The following is a 14312-nucleotide window of genomic DNA, read 5'->3' as shown; positions in this document are numbered from 1 at the left end:
TCAGTTGCAAAAAAAGTTAAATCAAAATAGAAAAAATAAAATTGAAAATTGGGGTTTATTTTATTTTTTCAACCGAAGATTACCTTTAAACCTACATGTACGCGCGCGGGTGCCGTTAAACATCGAATTAACTGTGGACAGCCTAACCAACAGCCTATGAATCGCTAGTAAATCAAGAATCACAACTCTGAGAGAAAATCATTGACATTGGCAAATGCATAGTTTCTTTTCATGATCGACTGCGATGTCTTAAAATATGAATATAAATATTCATACCTATACTGAAAGGCTAATTTTTTAGAGGTTATGGGTTGATTCGCCCAGAAAAGAACAAAAACATAAATGGACCATAAGTAATGTTGTTCCAGTTAACGCACTAATAAATATGTTCAATCTTTTTGAAGAAATTTAAAAAAATGATTTTTAATTCGATTTTTACTAAAACAAAAATTATTTCCTGACAACGTCATTGAACAAGGATTACACAAAAACCAGGATTACACAAAAAATATAGACTTTTTTGATAAGCTCAACGAATGTTTTTGTCCCGTGATTCAACATTCCTCAAACTGAAGGGATTTGCAAATGCAGTAATTAGTGTTATACTTTTGATAGAACCGTTTTAACAGGAGCTTGGACTTTTGGTAGTTTTGTCAAACAGCACTGTGACGTAGGTGTGTCTATTTTATCGCTAGTCACCTAGCCATGGCTCTTTGAAATCAACAAGATTTGTCTGGCTTTTTAGCTAAGACTATGCAATCTGTGTATACTTCACTTGAAACCAGCGTTTTTTTAATACTGTTTTGACGAACGAAAAAGATAGTTACATCCTACCGAAAGTCCAAGGTCTTATTAAAATTTAAATGGTTCTATAATGCACAGGGGCCAAGCCCGTTTTAACATTAATTTCAATGTAACCATAAATAATTAATGTTAAAACGGGCTTGGCCCCTGTGCTATCATGTGAAAAGCAAATTCAATAACATTGCCGTACGTTTTATTCCTATATAATTTTTATGTTCCCTCGATTTATACGATGCATGTACGATATCAAATGCATAAATGTAGGAACATTAAATTACTAATGGATGAGAATTAGTAAAAATTGAAAATAAATAATTATACATTGGTTATATATATGCTGACAACACGATGAAATATGCTTACATTATGTCAGTACTGTACTCGCCTGCGTCATCAGTTAACTTGAAATGCTACAATTTTAAATCATAAATATTGATGAAAGTAGGGCACATGTATAAATGAAAGTATTGTGTGTGTTTCCAAAATTCATTTAACACACGTTGTGTTGAGACAATCGTCAAATATTAATTTCTTGTTAATATGATGTTTTTAAAGCTTTCAATAGAAATTGAATTATACAGCTGTGGCTCGTAACGTAAACGGTAATACATGTACTTATTTCTAAAACATAACTTGAGTAGAACTTGAGTATTTTCTTTATGTCCGTAACTATAGAAGAGTGCTTAGCTATAAAGGACAATTTAACCAAAACTTAGGCGACCAGTAGAGATCGATGGTATGTCTTAAGTATATTTACAAACGTTTAAAAGTTTTTTATCTTTAAATGGTTTAACCAATTTAATTGTTTTCTTATAATTGATATAACTATTAACAGTATTATTTAAATGAGCTGTAACATTTCCGCATAGTAAAAGTGGACTGCTGAATAGGTTATACTCACGTACTGGTCTTATTAAAAGAAGTAACTATTAATATATTAGTAAGTAAACTCGCGCAACTTGAGAAATTATGACCAAAATAGTTTTAAGGAAAAAAAAATCCTCTGACTGATTTTAAGGCCTCCAGATATCGACTTCATCTGAATCAAGAATGTTTAAAAAAAAAAGATCACCAAGTGAAGAATAAGTTTTACAATATTGTACAACTTGCCATCCTAAACCGCATACTTCCCATGATTCCTTACGTCTCGCCGAAATTTGAGAGTTTGGTATAAACGAACTGTGGCGGAATTGTTTTCGACAAATACATAGATCAAGAAGTGTAACTCTATTTTTCAAAGAAATGTGAACAGTGCTTCAATCGATTTGTTGTCACGTTTAAAGCATCACATTACGGATGTATCTTCGTGATTGTGAATTAAAACCATAAATATATTACTATATTGATATCATCAATAAAAAGGCATCGGGAGTGCTCGATTGTTTTTTTCCGTTTTGATAATGCAATTAGATTTAACGAAAGGCCATATCTAATATAAGAACAGCACCCACTGGCATGCAAGCACTGTTTGCTGTGTTAGCATTCCCGTATATAACGATAAATTACAGTGAAATAGCGGGTTTATTTTCAGTGTTATTGTGGTACACGGTTATAAGAATTTTGCAATACAGACATATAATTCATTTTGGATTTTAGAATTTTTTAAAAGGGTTCCTTACCCCACCCACCCCCTCCTAAAAATACACGAAGTTCCAATCTATACTGATTATAACAAACCTGTGTTAAAAAGAGTTTGTCTGTTTTCAGAGAAAATCGGTAATATTCTTTCCATTGTCTGAACAAACATTTCATAGATACTTCTCATTCTAAAAGGCAAATCGTACCATCAAAATGCAGGCAAACGATACCCTCAGAATGAATTTCAATTTTCAAATTTTTTAAATATCATTTTCAAAAGCAAAGTGTTTCTCAAATTAGCATAATATACCTTTCTTCATCCAACCATTCGAAAATGTTAAAAGAGAAAGAGAGAGTTGTGGATCGCGCTCTGTGAGGCATTTTAACAAAGATTTGTTCGATTTTCCATATAAAAGTTTAATCCTGGCGACACCGTCAGATGCCTGCGGAGAACGGCTCATTACGGCTCCCATGCTCCACAGCTTCAGTATCTATTTTTATCTGAACAGAAGGAGAGACAAGAGATCATGGAAGCCGCTCCGAATGGACCAGGGATACCGAAATGGAACACCTTCAATTATGGCATGGTTTGCTTTTATTCCATCGGTTTACATGCTAGTATTTCGCTTCCATATTACCTGGTGAAATACTCAGGTAAGTTGGACATGCACTTGAGGGTGGTTTTTTGTTTGTACTTTGCCGTGCTTGATTATAAATCGGTGTTGTTTCAGAGAGATTGGAGACTTAGTCATCGCTGATGCTGAATCATTTATTCTTGTCGCAAAATCGATAGGTTATTAATTCGTCTCCGCTGATTGTTTTCGAGTTATTTAAGCATATTGTATTTTATCTTGAAACTGTGAATTGTTATTGCTCTTGGAAAAAGCTTCAATTCAAAATCTCAATGAAAATGATTAAAATATATGGTCATAAAAATTAATGGAGAATAATGGAGAATCTTTCTTTTAGTATTCAAATAAGTTGCTTTGAAATTGAAATAAGGTAGCTCACTACACCTTGAAATATTTTCTCAAATCAGCAGAAAATTACTTGATTACGATAAATATCATAATGGATACAATTAATAAGTATTTAAGTCAAATAGGTAAAAAAAATGTGCAACTTTGGATGCATGTAAATTAAATTTTCGAAAATTTAATTCAGTAAACATGAACAAAAGCTCCAGGCGGATTCGATTTCATGATCTGCGGTTCAGAAGCCCAATAATTTAACCACAGAGCTACGACGATTTACAACCCAATTGAACGATATAAACAGTTTAACAAAACATTTAAATCGCCATCTTGTGACGCAGTGTCTTAAAAAGTATAAGTCTAGGTGTAGTGAGCCACCTTAATTTAAATCTTATCCAATGAAATAATTCTGGATAAATAATAAAATGAAAGGCATATATATATATATATATATATATATATATATATATATATATATATATATATATATATATATATATATATATATATATATTTCAAAAAATAGTTTTATCTTGTATACATGCACTAAGTTTTATTTAATTAATATCTACCGGTAATTAGATATTGCTTTACATGACATGTTGCCGAGTATACTAGTAAATACATATACTGTAAGTATTATCAAAATCAGTATAATTATGTGCGATATCTAAAAATCCCCAGTCGCGGGCATAAATACTTGTATATTTGGTAAAGACGCTGGAAGAGAAAACTGTTGATATCTTGAAGTTAGCACCATATCTTTGCAATTCATCTTGTTATTCAGATCTTTGACTGTTAAACGCATAGCTTCATCCCTCATCTAGTGAGTATTGGTTTAATGCATTTTAAATCACTATTGTCTGTTTCTCAGAACCTTAATGTCAATGTTTTATTATCAAACCCAGCCATCATTTGGCATTTCCAATGCAGACAGTTTAATTATGTAATAGACCCAACTTTGAGCGTCATTACCAGAATTTTGGATTGAAGCAAGCACGTCCGGAACTGTTCTAACAAAAATGTCCGCGTAATAACGTAATTATTTCATCAGCATGACAGAATGAAGACACTCAACGCGCTACTTATTTTTATTTCAGCATACCGTCCTTCTGAGTACTTATTGCTCAACGAAGGAGGGCCGGGGGGGGGGGGGGGGGTAAAAGACACGACTCGAACGTCGGTATACCCTGAGGTCTCTCTCATATTAAAAAAAAGGTGACCGGCGGCTGAAAAATATAATGGGTGTTCTGCAGGCGTTGTCTGCTGTTTCGACAAGTGAAAATTTTTATGACTGTCAAAATCAAAGCAAAGTTAATATTTTTCTACCGTCAGCCAATGATATCTCGATGACTGTTGAGTGAATTTTCCGAGTTAATGATTTGGTCAACAGTTAATCACAGGCCTATTTCATCATAAAGTTACAAATAGGTACATGTAGGTCAATGTGATACTGATGTTAATACAGTTTTGATTATTTCAAAAACTTAAAAAGTTCGTCAGCGGTATATTGTAAAAAAAAAAATCTCCCAAACATCCTTCTAACTTGTTCAGCAATTGCAGACAATGCCCCTGCTTTAACCTTAAGCGGGCAGAGGTTTGTTACAAATGGACTTTTGCGATATTGGTATGCATGTACTAATTAAAACACTTTTATCATTGATTATGCGAATGAAAAAAGTATGCTTCTATCACATTGCTGAGCTGGTGCCTCTCTCTCTCTCTCTCTCTCTCTCTCTCTCTCTCTCTCTCTCTCTCTCTCTCTCTCTCTGGTTGCGAACATCTCGTTATGTTCACGTAGAATGTCTAACGTTGCGTTACGTTTTCCTTGTAGTGACGTACCTTCTGGCTCATTACATCATACTGCTCTCTTTCTGTGTACCAATCTGCTACGTCCAAATAAAGCTCGGCGCCATCTATCGGCAGAATATCCTCGGCATCTACAGTTTGCTTGTACCCATTCTGAAAGGTAAACCATAAAATATTCCTTGAACTTGAAACCTCAGAGTAATTTCGTTTTGTAGCGTTTGAGCAAATAAGTCATGCATTTTAGGTAATCTTGTTGAAATCGGTGTTCTGCCAGGTTTTTTAATCATTTCATCCTTTTACTTTATACGTGTAATGATTTTTTTTTTGCTTTCTAGAAATTGGGTACTCAGTAGTTAGAAAATGGTGAGCATAATCGAAGAAATCGAAAGAAAAAACCATGTCGTCTAGGTGATTTTAAAATCATCTTCCTCATGCATTCTGTTCACAGAACGATCGATTTCTTCAACATGTACAATGCAGCCAATTAAGTTTTTGCATAAGTAAACTACGACTCCACTTCAGAATCAATGTGAATAATTGAATAATGAATGCATTCAGAAATGCAGTGATCCCATGGAGGCTTGTTTAAAGATATTCTCCACGACATCTAGATGTTCAGTATAAAAGATATCCTTCTCAAAAGACGTTCGGTAATTTGATTTATACCAGTATTGTATTGTGGATTAGAATATTTGACATCCAGCTTATGTTTCCGTGTTTCTATGTGTCATAATTTCATTGATTTTCTTCGGGAAAAATGTAAAGGACAACCGGTTCCTGTCACGATACGTCACAATGTCGGTGGAAAGGAAAATCGTTTATCAACGTCCTGTTACACGCCTTTTATCTTCAATTTGTGAAAACAAACTGCTATCATTAAAGATCTCATTAGCAATGTCATCTACGAAGAAAAACAAAACTCCTTTTATCTCTTCAAAAAGTATTCACATAATGGCTTTTTCATTGCAGAGTTAACGTAAAATAGGACAGAAACGCATTAGCCGTCAACAAGAAACGGTTTTTAGCTTGGCATTTTGTCGTCACCCTTGATAATTTACAGGCTGTGCAATAAGCAATTTAACCCCCGATATTTTACAGGCTGTGCTATAACATCTTTACCCCCCATATTTTACAGGCTGTGCAATAAGCAATTTAACCCCCGATATTTTACAGGCTATACTATAACATCTTTACCCCCGATATTTTACAGGCTGTGCTATAACCATCTTTACCCCCGATATTTTACAGGCTGTGCTATAACCATCTTTACCCCCGATATTTTACAGGCTGTGCAATTAGCAATTTAACCCCCGATATTTTACAGGCTGTGCTATAACCATCTTCACCCCCGATATTTTACAGGCTGTGCTATAACCATCTTCACCCCCGATATTTTACAGGCTGTGCTATAACAATCTTCACCCCGATATTTTACAGGCTGTGCTATAACCATCTTCACCCCGATATTTTACAGGCTGTGCTATAACCATCTTCACCCCCGATATTTTACAGGCTGTGCTATAACCATCTTCACCCCCGATATTTTACAAGCTGTGCTATAACCATCTTCACTCCTGATATTTTACAGGCTGTGCTATAACCATCTTCACCCCCGATATTTTACAGGCTGTGCTATAACCATCTTTACCCCCGATATTTTACAGGCTGTGCTATAACCATCTTTACCCCCGATATTTTACAGGCTGTGCTATAACCATCTTCACCCCCGATATTTTACAGGCTGTGCTATAACCATCTTCACCCCCGATATTTTACAGGCTGTGCTATAACCATCCTGATCCTCTCCTACATCAGGAGCCTGACGGGCAGTCTAGAACTCAGCTACTGTCTCTACTATGCCTTCGCCTCCTTCTTTTCCCCGTATGACGAATCTTCTCACCCAAACCACTCGGAAATGTATGGATTTCGCAGCTCGGTTTCTCATTGTGATTTTGTTCTTTAAATTAATTTTGTTTGCTTTGTAACAGGAATGTTTCATTAAAATTTATTTAATTTTTGCAAATTTCACCCGTGTCTTATTCCTTTAGGTCTGGTCACCAGAGGCCAATTGTATTCTTCAAGTAAGATTTTGTTTCTTAAAATACAAACATATTCTACATCATGCGGAAGTTTATCATTCTTAATTGTCAATATTTGTACAATACGCTAGATTGTTTTTTTCATGACGTTTTACTGAAGAAAAAAAATTGTGTATTTTTCCCCTGAAAAACATGAAGTCACTCAAATCATTTGCTCTCATTGCAGGGAGTATTTTCTCCAGATTTCCGATGGACTGTCCGAGGAAGGTAACATGGTGTGGTATTTGGCCATTGCCCTACTGGTCACGTGGTTTCTACTCTTCATGTGCACTGCTAAAGAACCTTCGTTTATGAACAAGGTAAAAAAAAAAATGCAGAGGATACGCGTCAATGTGCAATGCATATTTACTTTTAAAAACTACCCGTACGATAAAAATACTACATGTATATCATTTGCATTTTAAAATGAATCAATCAAGAATGATAGAATAGAAATATACACGCACATTACATATTTAATTAGATATCTCTATTGAAAAAATGCTATAAATAGACATCTGAAACATTTTACTCCACAGTCTGACTTCTTAAACAAGGTGTATATTAAAAGTTCTCTCCATTCATTGATGTACACTCTACTGTAGCTGGTCTTTAGCCTATCGGCCAAACTACTAGTATTACATATGACCTTTATCAAATTGCCCACCCTTTATGATATCGCCTACTCTATTACAGCTATCATTAATTATATCGCCCACTTTGTTACAGTTGGCCTTTATTATATCGCCCACTTTATTACATTATTTATTATCATATCGCCAACTCTATTACAGCTATTCTTAATCATATCGCCCACTTTATTACAGCTGACCTTTATCATATCGTCCACTCTATTACAGCTATCCCTAATTATATCGCCCACTTTATTACTGCTGGTCTTTATAATATCACCTACATTATAACAGCTATCCTTCAGTATATTGCCCACTCCATTACAGCTGGTCCTTATCATATCGCCCACTCTATTACAGCTATTCTTTATTATGTCGCCCATTTTATTTCAGCTGGTCCTTATCATATCGCCAACTCTGTTACAGCTATCCTTTATTATGTCGCCCACTTTATTACAGCTGGCATTCGTCCTATCGCCCACGGCTTTGATTCTTCTGCTAGTGGTGCTCGTTTATGGTTGGGTGGCCCCTCCTCCGGTGGCCCCCTCTGAGCCATTTGGGAGTCTTGTGGAGGTCAATGGTTCGTTCTCTTACCACGAAAAAAACATCGACGAGGAACAGGAAGATCAAGAATTGGGGGTGTGGAGCCTGTCCCTGGCCAAACTCTACTCACCCCAGGTAATCTCAGGAGAAGAAGTCACGACGGTTAGGAAACAAAAGTTGAAATTCGGAAAAATATTCGTTAATTAGCTGGTCGTTCCCTGCACTTTTGTTTGTTTTGAGTTTGTGAATACAAACTTCTATTTCCTTTGCCGTAATTTCCTTGTCTAAACAATCAAATACGGGACAGTCAGTGTCCATATAATTTACTATTGAAATATAGGAAGTTGGAGAATCTTGCGCAAGGTTCCGGAAATATTCGAAAGTTGATTCTCCTTCTTACTTTGTTCCAGTTTTATATTGCTCTGCGTTTTTTCAGCCCTGGATGAATGCATTGATTCTGCACATCTATTCCCTGGGGCTGTGGTCTGGGGTCCTCCCTACCATCGGCGCCCATCTCTACAACAACAAAACCACGATTGTAAGGTAAGTGCGTATGAAAACTTATAGAGAGCTTCTTTTACAAAAGTCTCTTTTTCTTTAAGCACTAAAGAATACGTTTTGACAAAGAAAATATGGAAAATAAATATGGCATTTTATGTGCAAGAATTCTTGCTTACTGATACGACCGTCTTTTTACCCTCCCACCAACCAATACACAGTGCGTTTTTGTCTGATCCATATTATCAAAACCTCATATGAATTATGAATCATTCTGCCGGATTGGTATGCTTTACATGTATTTACTTTCTTAAATCATTTATAAGACAAACATTATTAGTTTTTCTTCCTCTCGTCTCCCAGGGCTAACGTGATCCTATTCCTTGTATACGGCTTGGTACCTGTGGTGTTCGGTATTGCTTTCATTCCTTTCATTTCCACTAATTCAAACTATGGCATGTTTGAATACGGAGAAAAACTGAAACCGGGTAATAAAGAATCACTTCTAAAAATATTTCAGATACTTTTATGATATAATATTTTTCAGATAAAGCGAAATATCTATGTATTGAATTATTCATAAATGACTATGGCCAAACATTGTACAACTTCTGTTGATTTGTTTCTAGGTTTGGGTCTCCTTCTTCTGGGAATGTTTGGTAAAATCCGTCACGTGCCCGGCATTGCAATGTGCCTGTACTTAGGAGTGTATCTCCTAGGGATACTCCACATGGTATTTTATTGCTTTTTTCTCATTAATTTTGAAACAATTTTCTACTTCTGCAAATCGAAAAGATGTTTAGAAAAAAAATGTCACTGGACACACACACACACACACACAAAACTTCATCAAAATGTTGATGATAAAATTGAATGAAAAAGCTTGTGAAAAATGACTTGATATCAGAATTAACCCTGTTGCGTATTTATATTCTATATAAATTTACAGATTTTTTAAAACTCATGTCATAAAAAAAAATACTACAATACAGAGGATCATTATGTAATTTTTCCCAACAATATACTATAGTATATGTAATACTGTTTTGACGGAATCACGCAGGTGCTGCATCTGACGGTGATTTGGGAGGCCCTGCTGTGTTCTCTGCCCACCTGTATACTGCAGTTCTTCCGGAGAAGGTCTACGTTGGTGGCAATACTGTCCTTCCTCTCTTTCATATTGTGCATTCCATACAGTTTCCAGGTATGTTTGACTTAGTAGTTTCGTATTTTTTTACGGTTTGTATAAATAAAAACAAACTTATCCATTAAAAAAAGAAAAGAAAGCTATAGCAGTTGTGTGTTAGTAACAGAAAAACGGGTTTAGAAAGGGACTGATTGATTTTCTCCTTGCTTTAATTGTTTTCTACAGTATAAACTTCGTGGTATTACATATAATAGCTGCATGTCTGTAGCTCCTGGTCTGAAAAAATTCAAAACAAAATTTCAGACCCGGAGTTACAGATCTAATATCACAAAGATAAGCTAATATCATAGCAGATACGAAATTGCATAACATCTTTCAAAATTTGTGATGAATAATTTTATAGCACGTGTATAATCTTTTGCTAGCAATGTTGACCATTATGCAAATTCATTGTAGTGCATTTTTTTTCTATGAACAAATGTTGTAGTTATTTTGAGCATGCGTATTTCCAGCCAAAACATTTCGAAGGGCTTTTGCAAAAATACAATAGTTTTGTGCAGTAATTGCATAGTTCATATCATATTATAATAATGCAAATTACTAGTAGAAAAAACCCCCATGCGCATTTAGACAATATTGGTGGTAGAGTAAGCAAGCAGGTCACTAAGTTTCATTGTTTGCTACCTGTATGGTTTTTGATACCTGTATGGTTTGCTACCTGTATGGTTTTCATTGTTTGCTACCTGTATGGTTTTCCAGAGCGGCGTTTACCTGTACATGCTGGTCAACAGTTACCTGGACCGTCTGATCTTCACGGTGATCATCGTCAGTATCGTCCCCACAGTCATCGGCTACAGTCAGTATTGATTATATAATCAACCGCTATAGTCAGTATAAATAATATAAACAATATGTATAACAGGATAAAACCATATTGTCCCCACAGTCATTGGCTATGCGCAGTCGGTATAACCACAATATTAAGCATCCACAAAATTAACCCTTTCTAAAATTAACACCACAGACATATTAACAATACATATAACACCATAGAATATTCAGTATTGTACAGACCTATATCGTGTATCCTTGCAGTCAAACAGAACCTGATGTACCTGCTGCTGGAGCGCGCCCTGATGAGTCTGTGGTACGGAGCCTCCTCTCTTGTTATAGCGGTCAGTCACGGAGTCAACATTTACTATACGCTTTCTGATTTTTTTTTATTTAAGGAATAAGGAATCATTCTTTGGTTATTATGAGGTGATAATTTCGGTCGGGGCGTGATCAAATCCAAAAAAAGCCCGAAGGGCTTTATGATAGATTTGATAATTTTCAGAAATTGTACGATAAAATATTTAAATATAAAAAAGCAAACCCCGCTTGCGCCCAAATTATATGCATTTGAATTTATTAGACTGTATCGTACAAAATCAAACGTACACATGCAAAGACACTGATAAATGTAAATATAATTATATAACTCCTGTTTCTGTTACATGTAAATCTTTTATACATACAATACACGGTTGTTATTAATTATAATGTACTTGCATTTTAATTGCTGGCATGGAGTGCAAAATATGACCCGTTACTCGTATTTAATTGATACGACAGTTTGATATTATTGAGGTCTTGGCAATTTTTACCATTAATTTGTAGGCAATGTTGTTTTTTAATTGAGTTTGTTCATACAATAAGAGCCTTTACATTTATTTTGCACTGGTCATGATGATCTATCAAATTGTTACTTAATTAATTAATTAGAATTATTTTTTTCCTGTTTGTAGGCCATGCTGATCTATTACTTTGCTGTGTACGTGTACCCATTCCCCGCCACCATTAGGGACCCTAAAGCTGAGGGGGTCGCCAGTGACGACAGACAGTGCTTGGGGTGGTTTGTAGCCGTCGGGCCCGTCATCTTTGGTTTCATACTGGGGGCTTTCCACGCCGTCTACACCGAGAAGGGCTCGTTTACCGAGGTATCTATCTACCATTGTTTTTTCTGCTTCCGTACAAATTAATTGTGTTTGATGGTCGATGCCATTTTTAGACTATTTTGCTCTTCTTTAGATGAAGAGTTGAATTTGAAAATATAGGAAAATAGATAAAATGTGTGGATTGTTTCTTTACTAAATAATTATAGTTTATAGCTCAACAAATCATATTTTAAAATGTTTGGAAGGACTAGTGGTCGATTTATTGATCATTCAGTCTCCTTAACGTTGTCTCCTGATTAAAGCATTAGTTACATAAGGTTAAATAATCTAGTTTCCTTACACGTTTTATACCGGATCTCAGATGGACGGACAAAAATCCCATGATTCATTGTTTTACGATTAGTGTAGTTATAAGTTACCGACATTAGCACATGTAAATGATGTATACGTATAGGTTAAACAAACACATTAATTAATTTACACCTGTATATTGAAAAAAAAAATTCAACGCTTGTTTTTGGTAGTTACCTATATCTGTAACCATGAAGGGCCGGTAAAGGGGCGTGTGATTAACTTGAATAACTTCAAGGTATTATAGTTGTAAATTTAATTTGTTAATTTTCTTTCCATTTAGAGATGCATACGGGCACTGAAATCGGACAGTCTACAAACGGCAGACAGCAGTGAATATGACGTATCGGACAAAACGCCACAAACAACGTCGTCAAAATCCAACAGTGACGTCACGTTGTCAAAAATAGAGACAGAAGTTGTGATCGACAACCAAGACCTGTCCTCAGATTTAGTCAAAGTGTAATAAACGTTCCATTCCAATTCTTTTTTGTATTATCATAAATGGGCTTTGGAATTTCGATTTACAAACGTTGACCAAATCGTTTGCAATTTTCTTTCATAGCAAACATGCAAGTTCGACTGGTTATGTGTGTATTGCAAAAGAAAGCGAGTTTTCATATAATGAAGATTCTTGTACGGGTTGATTTGTGTATCTTTGGGTAACTCCTCTTTTACATTAATTACGGTTGTGTTGATTTTATTTTGATATGCTGGTTACAAAAGCACGGGTATTTACGTCATTCAGCAAAAAAAACCATCGTCGCAAACCACGGCTAATTTGTACGATCCTTACCATCTAGTAGGAGAGAGCTATGCAGACTCCTGGTCGTGGCTCGAGGCGATGGCTGGAGAGTGTTGTAGGAGAAAGGAGTTAGTTGTAATACTGAGTACTTAGATTAGATTTTAAACTGTTACAGACACATTCATTAAAGCTTGTAAATGGAGACTGTATATCGCACAAATTTTATTGATACATTTCGTTTCTCTGTCATGGCTGTGCGGTTGTTGCTTAGACGTTGATCTCTTTGCTCCTTGTATTTTCCGATATGAACTAAAAGCTAGACTTGCAAGTCTCTCTATTTAATAACACATTCTTTTAAAATACCTACAATGATGTCAAACGTGTTTAATGCCATTTGAGTATGGCAGAACTTTCAAATTTCTGAACAACGTTAAAAGTTGTAAGAAATATAAAACATTAAAACAACAGAGACCTAAGCAAGTCTAACTAAAAGCTTCAGTAAATGTTTTGTCTTGTGAGAAAATGCCATTGCAATGGATATATATACAAGTTATGAAATCTTTATCTCATCAATCTTGTTTTTTTTTTTATTTTATAGCTCACCTGAGCTGAAAGCTCAAGTGAGCTTTTCTGATCACTTTTTGTCCGGCGTCAGTCAGTCCTTCCGTCTATAAACTTTTTACATTGTCGACATCTTCAGAACCACTAGGCAATTTAAACCAAACTTGGCACAAAGCATTATTGGGTGAAGGGGATTCAAGTTTGTTAAATGAAGGGACATGCCCTGTTTCAATGAGAAATAACTAAAAAATGTTTGAAAAATTGTTGGTATTAAAAAAAATCTTCTCAAAAACTATTTGGCCAAAAAAGCTGAAACTTGTTTGAAATTATTCTCAGGTAATGTAGATTCAAGTTTATTCAAAGCATAATCCTCGGGGGTAGGTACTAGGTAGGGTCCCAATGGGGGGGGGGGGGGGGGGTCGAAGTTTTACAAAGGAATAGATAGAAAAAAAATCTTTTCAAAAACCACATCGTCGGATACCCACGGGTGATAAGTAAAAGACGCGATCACCCGTGGGTATCCGACGATGCAAAAACCAATGAGCCAGAAAAACTGTCAATTGTTTGGAAGTATCCTCTGGTAGTGTAAATTCAAGTTATTTCAAATCATGATCCCTTGGGGTAGGGTGGGGCCACAATGGGAGGGCGGGGTCGA

At 35.5% G+C, this 14312-nt stretch overlaps 1 protein-coding gene across 1 annotated transcript; it reads left to right on the top strand.

Moving 5' to 3' along the window:
- Window positions 1–2801: 2801 nt before the first annotated feature.
- LOC105328506 (sodium- and chloride-dependent transporter XTRP3B) lies at window positions 2802–13669 on the top strand. The gene is made up of 14 exons (XM_066069497.1): window positions 2802–3036; window positions 5191–5325; window positions 6944–7082; window positions 7214–7246; window positions 7431–7563; window positions 8335–8553; window positions 8855–8961; window positions 9280–9404; window positions 9546–9649; window positions 9980–10120; window positions 10823–10919; window positions 11159–11238; window positions 11851–12042; window positions 12635–13669. The coding sequence occupies exons 1-14, from the start codon at window positions 2910–2912 to the stop codon at window positions 12815–12817; spliced, it is 1815 nt and encodes a 604-aa protein (XP_065925569.1). The 5' UTR covers window positions 2802–2909; the 3' UTR covers window positions 12818–13669.
- Window positions 13670–14312: the final 643 nt, after the last annotated feature.

Source organism: Magallana gigas, chromosome 8 (genome assembly GCF_963853765.1).
Source record: "Magallana gigas chromosome 8, xbMagGiga1.1, whole genome shotgun sequence".
NCBI classification, from domain to species: domain Eukaryota; kingdom Metazoa; phylum Mollusca; class Bivalvia; order Ostreida; family Ostreidae; genus Magallana; species Magallana gigas.
Note: the sequence above shows the minus strand (reverse complement) of the source record. Positions and strands in the feature narration are given on the sequence as shown.

Coding starts and splice junctions, on each gene's coding strand:
- LOC105328506 (XM_066069497.1), top strand. CDS start 2,910: ATGGAAGCCGCTCCGAATGGACCAGGGATACCGAAATGGAACACCTTC. Junction 7,083..7,213: donor CACCCAAACCACTCGGAAAT/GTATGGATTTCG, acceptor TTATTCCTTTAG/GTCTGGTCACCAGAGGCCAA. Junction 10,920..11,158: donor CCCCACAGTCATCGGCTACA/GTCAGTATTGAT, acceptor GTATCCTTGCAG/TCAAACAGAACCTGATGTAC.